Raw genomic sequence first — 12055 nt, 5'->3', positions numbered from 1 at the left:
GGGATTCGAACCCAGGGTCTACCAGTCTCGTACCAGAGCACTTAACCGATAGACCGCTGAGTCGGAACCGAACGGTGTTAATGTTGAATCTCGCGAGGCAGGATCGTGGATGAGTACTGCTGAGGAGTCCAACAACAGGACGAAATGGCCATCCAGTGCTTCCAGGTTTTCCGTGGCGGTCTAGCTTCAATTGACTCATGATCTCAACCATATAAAATTATTTGATATTTTTTTCATATTATTCATTGATAAGACCTTGATATTTTGAAACTAACTGGAGATTAAGTAACACTTCAATTTACTGTTTTACATTCAAATAACGAACATGTTCGTTTATGTAATTAGACAAAAAATAATCTGTTGTTTGCATATAAACTCCATACTTTCTATGAAAACACCAACGAAATTTACTTCGTCAGAATGTCCTCATATTACAGCATATGTTACCTAAAAGTCGTATATTTAAATTTATCATGTTTATTTCACCTTAAATAGCTAAGCAATGTTAAGAGTAGTACCATTTAGTCTAATGTATTTAATATTACACAACAACTGGATTATAATTTTGAAGAATGTTGTCATAAAAGACAGAAAAAGAGAAATGATTTTGTTCTAGATCATTAAATGTTTAATGATTAATCGATCACATCATTAACTCGTAATAATGATGATCAAGAAGAGAACATTCAACTATGAATTTTTTTTAGTTGATTGCAAAATAAAAACATGTTAGTATGAAACAGATTAATTAAGATGAATAACAAATAAAACATCATTGATTTATGTAAAATTGATCATTTTAGGTATCATTGCTAAGGTTTTACTTCATAGTTTGAAATAAATGGATCACTGGGTAGATCGTTAATAATAAATATACTTTTTGTGATAGTCTAATAAGTAGAAAATTATATATTGAATGTGGTTGGAGGACTAGACTTTAGTTTACATAGAACATTTCTCAGTGTTCTGTAAATCGCTCTAGTTCTAGAACTGTTTCTAGAAACACTTTCGGACAGGCAGTCGCAAATATTACGTCCAGAAACAACTCACATCTTGAAATAACAAACACACCTGATGTTACCAAAGAAGAATGGGAAGCTCTGCGCTCATTGCAAAAACACAGAATGATTGTCATTACCAAAGCTGACCAAGGGAATTCAACAGTGGCCACGAACTAAAGCGACTATGAAGAAAAAGCTCTTAATCATTTATCAACGGGACCACATTTAGAGATTAATTCAAAGAATTTAAAAGTGGTTGAAAATAAAGTTGAATCAGAGAAAAGTGAACTTCTGAAAGAACTTAAGCCATATATTGACGTTTCCGTATGGTTTACTTTATTACCATAAATCCAACACCACATCATATTTCTATGGGCTACCAAAAGCTCACAAGCCTGACATTTCTTTAAGTCCCATAGTGGACCTAATAAATACTCTCACATATGATTTATCTAAATATCCAAGTAGTATACTGAAGCCACTTCAACACAACCCAATTAATGTCGTAAAAGATTCATACGAATGCAAATCAAAGTTCTAGGAGTTATCCACCAACAAGAACGAAAAAGTGGTAAACTATGATGGTATATATAAGAACTTTCGTCTAAATTAGAGCGAATAGTTTCACAGTATTTGAGCGCCGAGTTGATGTAAGACATTAAGATTTCACAAATATATTATTCCTAACTAATATGATGGTATATCTTTATACGTTAGCATTCCAAATGATAGATGTTTAGACTTCGTTAATAGTTTACTAGAGAATGATATTACTCTATCCAGCAGATTCACCTAAGCATTAGTCCAATCATGAAATCCCTCAAACTATGCTTGAATTCCACACTATTCACTTTCAAAAGTATTTATATAAACAAATGAATGGAGTAGCGAACGTACTACAAAAGAATTACAATCGATATTGAAAACGTACAAAATTAAAGATTTTTATATGACAACCAACATTCTAGGAAACACTTTGGTTCGAACAATAGATAAGATCTTGTTAACTTCGACACAAAATTGTGTCCACAGATTAAATTGTGTCGATTGTGATGTGTCCTACATTAGGGACTATTCCCGTGTGATATCGACTCGTGCCAAGGAACACGGAAGTTACACAAGAAGACCTCCGAATAAACATGTACAACTGGAAAATTTACAGAATAAATCAACAATAGCAGTACATTCTATTTTCAATAATCACTAAAGATATCAAAATAATTTAGGAAGGCTATTCCAACTATAAAGAGAGGCGAGTAGCCGAAACGTTTCACACAATGCTAAATCCCTCTCTGCTCAATAGGAAAGAAGGTCTGAACATTCGCCAAACCTGAACTCTATTTACTTTTCACATAATCTGCACACACAAACTGAATTTCAGCCCCAGTACTTCATATTACAAATGTATACATTTTTCATACCCATCTTCAGAAGCACAAATTATTACAATAACATGTCATACAAATTTACCTTGACCAAAAATAACTTGACATTGACATATTCAGACCTATTATGATCTTGATTGTGCTAAAAATATTCTGTATTGTTTCCTTTTGTACTATTCAAACTTCGGTTAATTTTATTTCGGTTATTTATTTACTTTGAAGAAGTGGCTTAGATTAAGTCCGAAAATGTCAGATATATAATTTGCTACTCATTAGACTGTCACAAAAAATACACTTATTTTATTAAAATTGAGCACTTCTTAGTTTTATAAAAGCCTAGTTAACTACTGACATCAAAAACAGAATGAAATTAACAGTGATTTATACTTGTTTCTCTGATGAAATCGATGGACTCTTATTATGGTCACTAGCATTTTCACAATCAGTTTCTTCATGTAGATGTTGATCAATAACTTCATTACATCCAAGATATTTACTGTAGTTATCTTTTAGATGTTTTTGTGGTTTATTATTTTTCTCATTAATTTCCATTGAATCCTGTTGTTCCATTATCTTGTTTTTTTTATGCCAAATACACCAAGCTTTATTTGGTAGTCCCGAATAATGGGGATGACTGCCTCCTTGTAACGATTCGATAACTGCTTGTTGAAAACTAGATCCAGCTGGAATAATAAAGTGCTCATTAATTGGATCTTGTTCATTAGGTTCATAGAATAGAAACAGTAAACCATTAATGATAGCTTTAAGGCCCATTCCGCTGATTTAACCATAAAAAGAGAGAAGATACCATAAAAAACAAAAGAATCAAAGTAAACTGTTTTATAACATTTACAATTATTATTAATACCAGTATTGTTAACTTGAAATGTAAAACCTAAGGATTTTTCGACTTTTTCAAAATATTGCTGTTCTTATCATATATTATTCTCTATTGTAAAGGATTTATATGTTTAAATAGGCGGAAAGGCTGGGATATGACAAGAAATACTCAAGCTGCATTGATTGATTCTAATTCATTGATAGGTAATCTTTAGTTGAGTTCCTACGCATATTTGCATTAGTCAAGATGGTATATCTGCATTTATATTATTCTTGACGTCAGACCATTGTTGGTTGATGTCATAGCCTGAAACATAGTTTCCACGTTAACCTGGCTACAACTGTCCTATCACAGAAATAAAATGTTTATATACTTGATGTCGACTTAGTAATTAGTGCTATTTTATTTATTCCTTAGTCCTGATATGACTCTATTAATGGCAATACACTATCGTCATACATTTGAGGGACTCAAAGTCGAAGTGTAATTTATTTGACGTTAAGAATTTGAAGCCAGTCACACCATGACATCGGAAAGAAAAACCTTTTGCATCGAAAACAAGTAGAAACCCATTTCAATGAAAATGATTCAATGGGAACAAAAAGACAGTAAAGTATTTTCCACAAAACCTGTGTCATAGACGCAAATTGACAGGAGAACTTTGGTTCAATCTGGATGAAAATGTACCCAAAGTGAAAGAGGTTAATTCGTTGAACGTTTTTCCGATCATTCATTTATAAAACATTGATTTTCATCCAAGGAAACTTCGTGAATAAAATAACTCTGAAAAGGATTGTTACGTATTATTCAAAATGTAGCCTTATTACACTTTCAACCTCAAAATTATAAAGTTGCGCCACAAAAGAAATAAATCGATTACAAAAATACGTACATGTGTTTATCAACAACTAATAGCTAATTAGTGTACAAACAAAGCTATTTAGAATAATGGTAATAGTTAGTATTCGAAACTTACATATTCCAGTTATTAAGTAAATTAAGGCAAACAGCTCCACCAATATCATAATCTTCAATATTTGGATGATATATATGACTCATGCAACGAACAACTGGAGTTTCTCCATAATGTTCCAAACGAATTATGATCTTTTAAAAAAAGTACACGTAAACAAAATAAATTACTACCATTAGAAAATTCAAGTCGCTTTTCAGAGGCATACATATTACTTTGTCAACCATTTCGCTGATAAATTACGCTGATATATGGAGCGAATAGATGACATGATGTCGCAAGGTGACATGGCAAGTCAGATTTAGGCTTAAGTAATCTATAGTGAGAAAGCGAATCATTCATCTATCAAAAGGTCACGATATACAGATTCATTTCAAATTCCAATTATTAACTTTTAAATCTACATGAGTTATACATTCATTTGCTAATATGATTTTCTAACGGAAAATTAATTTTATACTGTTTAACGGAGTTGTCAAGCTCTAAATGTGTCTCTGTAGCAGAACTAGACCACAGGTCGTAAATTATTCTGAAAAAAAGTGGAATCAAATCTGAGCTTTTAATATATTGTTCAAAATCGTTTTAATGTATTCTTTTTTACTAGTCTCAACATTGTGTTTACTGAGAGAATGTTCATTATATGGTAAACATATCATCAAGTTGTTGAAACTAAATGCTACCTTCAAGCGTAACATGAATTTTAACAGTAATTTAATAAAAGATTATGAAACTAAAAATATGATTTATTAGACTAAACATAGAAATAGATTGATAAAGAAAAGTGGTTACACAGAAGTGATCCATTAGTCAAGCTTAAAAAACAACTGTGTCACTTTTATCTGATACTAAGCAATAAATTTCACAATAAATAAAATTTGAATTTCGCTTGAGTCTAATCTGTCTCTCCCACGACGCATTTCAAAGCTTGTGTACAGTATACCTCAAAAAAAAGCACACAATCAATCAAATTATTTAGCGTTCCCTGACTAAAAATCATTACCTTATTTGAACCAGTTAAGTGACATTCACATCTTGTAGAAAGATGTACTTCATGGCAATTCTACTGTTTTTATTTTAATGAAAATATCAAATTTTTAGTTAAGGTTTAAAGTAGTATATTTAGAATTCACTTGAATATCAAGTATGTTTTTTTAATAAAATTATTCTAATTAAAACAAGGAAGGTAGGACTTCAGACGCTGAAAAAAGTATCCAATATTTCACAAACCATCTATCTGGAGGCTGATATATTATTTAAATAACCATCGAGTTGTTTGAATTATTCTTCTCATTACTAACAAGTCTGCAAATTTGGAAGAAAAGAAATGTCGCTTGTTAAGGATTCTAAAACTGTAATGACAATTTATTATTTAATAAGTCAGTTGAGTGCAATCATCATATCTTCTGAATGTGATTTTTACATGTGGATAGTAGTTGATGAATCATTAAGCGCTAAAATTAACTGAATTCGCTTCGTTATGGTTTGAAACTTCTTGAGAATACTCCTTATGAATAACACAAAAGACTTGGCCAAACAGAATCTGGTCTCACAGTATAAACCATATCTTAAGATAATTAGGTTAGAATTTTATGTTTCTTATTTCCAATTTCAGTCAAATTAACCTATACCGAAATTCTCAAATAATTCAAGCACAAGATTTTCTGTCCTATTTTCACTAATGTTAATTCCACGTGTCACTGTTCTAATATAACTTCAGGAAGTCACAAATAAACTCATAATTATTATAAATAAGCAAAATTGTATGAGGATAATTTGTCATATTTTCTTTTTATCTCTTAAACTGGTAAGAATCAGCTATTAGAATTTTCTTAGTTTTTAATAGTTCTTTAATTCATGTCAATTTATGATGAAAATTACTGAAACTCGTTTCTGCTCATAAGTTAATGAAGTTATGTCAATTGAAGGACCTAAACTAAGATATATGAATTTTAATTACTATCTCGATCATTTGTGGTGTTATTTTGACTGGTTCCCTTGAGCAGTTTTTCGTGAAATTTTTCAAAATGTATGGATCCACCTTATTTAGCATTCTGTTGTGGGTCATGATTCAATTAAAGAAGGACATTTAGAGATTGTCTAATAAATAAGCGAAATCAGGATCGAATGATGTAATATGATCATAAGGAACCAATTTAACTGAGTTGTGCACCCAGTGTTGTACATTAGAAGTTTAAGGAATGATGCACTGCTTTAGGACAGTCAAAACAAGATTTTGACAGACTAATAATATGTAACAATACAATATGGTCCAGTGAAAGCCATCCACAAGACCGAATAACCGATGCAAACAGTTTAATGGACCAAAATCAACGACAAGATCGGTAATCAGGAGAATTAACCCTTTTTTTAGTAGGATAACTAGCTTACATACGAAATATTCAACGAATAAATAAACATTATTGAATCATTAGTTAAAACATGACAGACTGGACGATTCGGATCAAATAGGTCTTTCATACAATAATGAAATTAAGACTAAACCATCAGGCTTAACGCCTACTCCATATATCAAACTCGCATTATCATGACAATGTAGATATAGGGTAAGATACAAAGTTGAAACAAATAACTGAATTTGTGTAAATAAAGACTGGTTAAGATTGTTTATTTAGTAACTGCAGCAGTTGAATTACTTCATGTTTTATTAGCAAGGGGGGGGCGGTTGTGGAGATTTTTTATTTGAAGGCAATTTACATCAGTGATTTACCTCGAATAGACAATCATTAGAAAGATTAACGTACTGAACATAAATATTTTTCGGAATCAAATACTATTAAGGTAATATTTTCGAGATTGATACTTTCAATTAAATTCAAAACTTAATAAATTTAAATCTCCAGTGGAGTTCTACCAAGTCTGTTGTAGAGATATCAACTCACTGAAGACAATTGGTGAACGATCGCTCAAAATCGTGGATTGGTTGAAGTTAGACATTAACACCGTTGGATAACGGCTCAGTGGTCTACCGCTTAAGGGCTCCGGCTCGAGACGGGTAGGTCCTGGGTTCGAATCTTACGAGTGCGGGATCGTAGATGCGCATTGCTGAGGAGTCCCATAATAGGACGAAACGGCCGTCCAGTGCTTCCAGGTTTTCGATGGTGGTCTGGATTCAATTGACCCATGATTTCAACTATGAAAATTTAAATCTTGTCAAACTTATGAAAACTCACAACTTCCATGATTAATCAGTGTGTTTTCAAATACAAATACAAATCTCAGAAAGAGGTTTTATTGATATTATAGTAATTTAATAGTTAAGCTCATGAGTCAATTAAAACTAGACCATCATGGAAAACCTGAAAGCACTGAATGACCATTTCGTCTTAATCTTGATAAAATATTTTAAAATATCTAATGATCTACATTTTTTCGCAGCATAAATGTGAAATGCCATAAGATAACTACATTTCATTACTATAAGTGAATATGCACCTAAAGTACATTAATTTACAAAGATAATATGATTTGAAAGAGATATTTATTCTTAAAAAAATAATCAAATAAAATATTCATAATTTATTAATAATCAGTATATTGTTTATATAAGTTTAATTATCCTATACGTGTGTATGAATGAAATATGAACAAATTAATAAAACAAATATTGTAATGTGTTCAGAAGGGATTTTGTGAAGATTTAGTATTTTCATAGTTGAAAGCATGAGTCAATTGAAGCTTCCAGGTTTTCCTTGGTGGTCTAGCTTTGACTCATTGATTGACTCATGCTTTCAACTATAAAAATATAGTAATATGTATTGAAATATTGAAAATATTGGAAATTATGGAACTGAATACGTCAGTTTTATGATGGGTTGAAGAAGTTTCATGAAATTAACTGTTTTTTTTTCTCAATTTTTCTGTAAATTATTGAAAGCTATTAATACAGAACTTATTATAAACTATCAGCATAAAGAATATACGAGTAACGATACGGTATTATTATGTATATACGTGTAATTATAATTGATATTGAAATATAAAATAATTGTTCCGTCCTTCACATTTTCAATAAACGTATTAATCTTAGTTAGCAACTCTGAAGTAATTCTTATGAAATAGTGAAGAAAAAATAACTTGAATATAATAACTGACATATATTTGTGGAGGATGATACTTATGAGAGACAATTCAATAATTGTATTGAAAGTCACTAAAATGACAATGAGCTGGTACAGTAAGATAAAATTTCCTCAACTAGTAACTAGTTGATCTGATTATACGCTGAAAGTTATAGCTGTTAGTTATTAACTTTCAACTAAGGTCACTTGATTTACAGAACCTTTTTCAACTGTGACATTAACTTGTTATTAATTTACTTTCAAATTAATTATTTTCGGAGTAAGTTACATCAGCCTTACAAAGAGAGCTCTACCTAAGTGCATCTCTGAACATTATCGTGCATGGTTTTTGAAATTAGAATGTGAAACAATCAATACCTCAATGCTAGAATACCTTCACAATTCTTGTTACAGTGACCCACCTGATATATTCTTCAAAGTCACCTATACGCTCAAAAGACTGCGTTCGAAGGAAGCACAAATCATCAACCTTTGCACTGTAGAGGTGTTAGTGATTCATTGTTTTACATTTCAATTCTGTGTACAAAAGTAATACATACAAGGTGTCATTTTGCCATCTTCATTTTCCTTTCTTCGTAAAGTACTTTTAAAATACATTTTGGTAAGGAAATTAAATAAATAATTTGATATTGCTTTTATAATAAATCTCAAATTTAAGCTTATTCTTATATAATAATGATATCTATTCGATTGAATTTACTAAAAACAAACAGGATGATATGATACAAAAACTAAAAAATTATACATCAAAGAATAGAATCATTAAGATTAATTTGTAACTTTAATGTAATGAATAATAATACTATAAAATACTCTGGTATTTAAGTATCAATCTTCGTCCAACAAACTAAGCTACTTGACTTGAAAAAAATACGAAGACTATTTTAAAAAATAGCTTGTGTCATATATTGGTCTCTTTAAAAAATTTACTTAACTATCCTAGTAACTCAAAGATACATCAACTTAACCTTAAGTGAAATCATAAAGACTGGAAAATGAAGCCTAACATATTTCATATCAAAACGCTTTTTTATTTTTCAAGCAATTTGATATAATGTTTAAGGATGGCTCGTTTGCAAACTCAAGGAAACCTCAAGAAGCCCAGAAAGAGTCGAAGACATTCCATCCAATCACTGCTAGAGGAACATTCTAGAATGTCGACGTGAAGCTTCCCGATTGAATGGATAAGAAGGACCCCCTATGGGCCAATTGGATATCCGAAATGATGATTTACCCTCAGTCAAAAACTATAAATACATGAAACTTTTGTACTATATTTGACACTGGAATAACATTCCTTCTACTTGTCTTCTGATTTTGCGACTTGGGAGGGTTCTAGCGTTCAAGTGCTTAAGTATTACGCGACATACTAAGAATCCAAGTTCGAGATATAACATAGATATGTATAAATTATTGATTGAGTCCCGCGTACGAGATTGTGGATGCGCACTGTCTCATATTAGGACGAAACAGCTGTCCAGTGCATCAAGGTTTTCATTGGTGGTCTGACATTGAACTGTTCATGATTTCAATCGAAAACTCAAGAATCTCCACAACTCCATACTGGTATACATCAATATTTACAGATAAAATTAATATTACATGAATTCAAAGAAAACAAAATTATACATTTCAGAAATTCCATACATACTCAACAGTTTAATGATTCATCTCATTACGTATTTTTGTACCTAATCAAATTAATGAAATTGAACATTTATGCTCATATGTATATTTGTCACAATTCTATCGTACAAAAAAAATTTACTCAATGTTTTATTAATTTTTAGCCCTATTAATGTATTCCGAATAAAACATCAATACGAGTTATTAACTTGTGTTTGGAGATTAAAAAAAACAATCAACGAAAAAATAATAAATCTAATTTTTGAGATATCTAACACTTGTTAGTAAGACTCAATCATAATCATAATGAAGTTGATATATTCACCATGATATTCAAACTATTTTAGCCTAGTAACCCTGCTTCGGTTTGGGCACCTGGGCAGTATCACAGCCCTCACATAAATCAAATAAGATTTGTGTGGCGCATATGTATCTGGTGCCCCTTTATACCAATATTAATGTGTTCAACTAAATAATAATAATAAGCCTAGTAGCATATTGAAAGATATTATCACTGAATTCTATAGATCAATATGAAAAAGTGAATAATATAATTATGTTGACTAATGAACGATAAACTAGTACGTATAATGAGGTTATCCTATAAACTAGAAACATTAAACTAATGAAAGGTCCATGTACTACGTGAAAACAATGCAAACTATGAAAAACTTAATACATTTAGCCTTATTAAAGAATTAATATCTTACTAATTAACACTTTAAAATCATTGATATCACTAACCTCGAATTCATATTCAGCATGAGCGTATAGTCCTTCATTAGGAGAGATTTTCACACGAAATTGTATTTCATCTGATTGATTTGAATTATTACTGTTATTATCCCATGATAAAATCTTAGCTTGTCCGTTGGTTTCAGTCTCGATTACACAGATTAACTCTGATAATTGTCTCCATACTACTTTGTACATTGGTATGTGTATGCTTCAGTATCCGTTCATTTATGCAAACTATTTGGATGCAGTATGTATATATACATATATATCTTGAAACTTTTAATACTAGTTTAAATTTCACTACTAGGTAGATCGATATTTGTAAATTAAAAATTTCTATGTTCTAGTTGTTGTGATTTATTTACACTTTCATTTTGCTGATTTGTATTCTCTGTTCTGTTTTCATTTAAAAACAAACAAGAAATGCAATTTTCACGGCAAGAAAATTTTTATTTTGGATCGATTGTTGTTATGAATTTCTAAAAAGTTTCAAAATATTTTTTACTTTCATTAGTTAAACTACAGAAGATGTTAACGTATTATTAGTCCATTGTCGACACTTTTAGTTATAATCTTAAGGGATAAAAAAAACAGTCCTTAGGAAATTTTTAGTTATCATGTAGTTTAATATGCAGGAAAATTTGGGGGAATTATAGAAACTAATTACATATTATGTCGACGATTTAACATAAAGTCGAAATCAGGAAGCTACGGTTTTTCACCAATCAAAATATCATCCAATTACTGAGTTAAAATCTAATGATTTATGATTTTTCAGTTCTTTTCAAATTGTACACAACTGTCCTGAAACCCATTTAAATCGGAAAATATTTATCATGACATGCTTCCAATAATTTTTTTTACCCTTTTTAATTCCAAAAAATGAATGTCCCTATCAATTTGAATGCCGATTGATCTCTGAAGTACATCAAATGCCCTGAATCTAGATTTTCACTCATAATTAAATATGGGTGGAAGTGAGTAAATTGAGAACTTAAGAATATGTTAGAAAATAGCATGTTAAATTAAAAATACATTATTTTATTGTGATTGATGTCTTCTAAATTTGCGGTCTCTTCTTGTAAATAACTGGTCCCTGTTCCGACAGCGTCGGATTAGGCAATGTTTTTGAGTATGATATTAAATCTTGTGAAACACAAACTACAGGATATTACAAAAACTAATGACTTGATAATTTCTGTTGACAGTTTTAATCATTTTTCATATAACACATATACACTACTGTAGAACATAGAAGTATTAAATAAATTGTCCTAAAAATGACGTTTCTATAATACACACATGAGTTGATTTTTCACATCCTTAATCGTTCAAGGATTCATAAAGCAGAAATTCTCAGCTTTCAAATTCATCTACATGGTTTGTTTAAT

The 12055-nt window shown here is 30.6% G+C and overlaps 1 protein-coding gene across 1 annotated transcript in view; it reads right to left on the bottom strand.

Moving 5' to 3' along the window:
- The window catches only part of Smp_154440 (protein kinase), a gene marked incomplete at both ends in the record, with an annotated part of 71393 nt that overhangs the window by 13877 nt on the left and 45461 nt on the right, over positions 1–12055 (bottom strand). The window contains 3 exons of the mRNA XM_018793881.1: positions 2774–3164; positions 4204–4334; positions 10671–10741. Of these exons, the coding sequence (XP_018648349.1) occupies positions 2774–3164; positions 4204–4334; positions 10671–10741 (593 nt within the window). The remainder of the gene's footprint in view (positions 1–2773; positions 3165–4203; positions 4335–10670; positions 10742–12055) is intronic.

This window comes from Schistosoma mansoni, chromosome 1, assembly GCF_000237925.1.
Source record: "Schistosoma mansoni strain Puerto Rico chromosome 1, complete genome".
Classification (NCBI taxonomy): domain Eukaryota; kingdom Metazoa; phylum Platyhelminthes; class Trematoda; order Strigeidida; family Schistosomatidae; genus Schistosoma; species Schistosoma mansoni.
The sequence above is the reverse complement of the archived record's forward strand: the minus strand, read 5'-3'. Positions and strand labels throughout refer to the sequence as shown.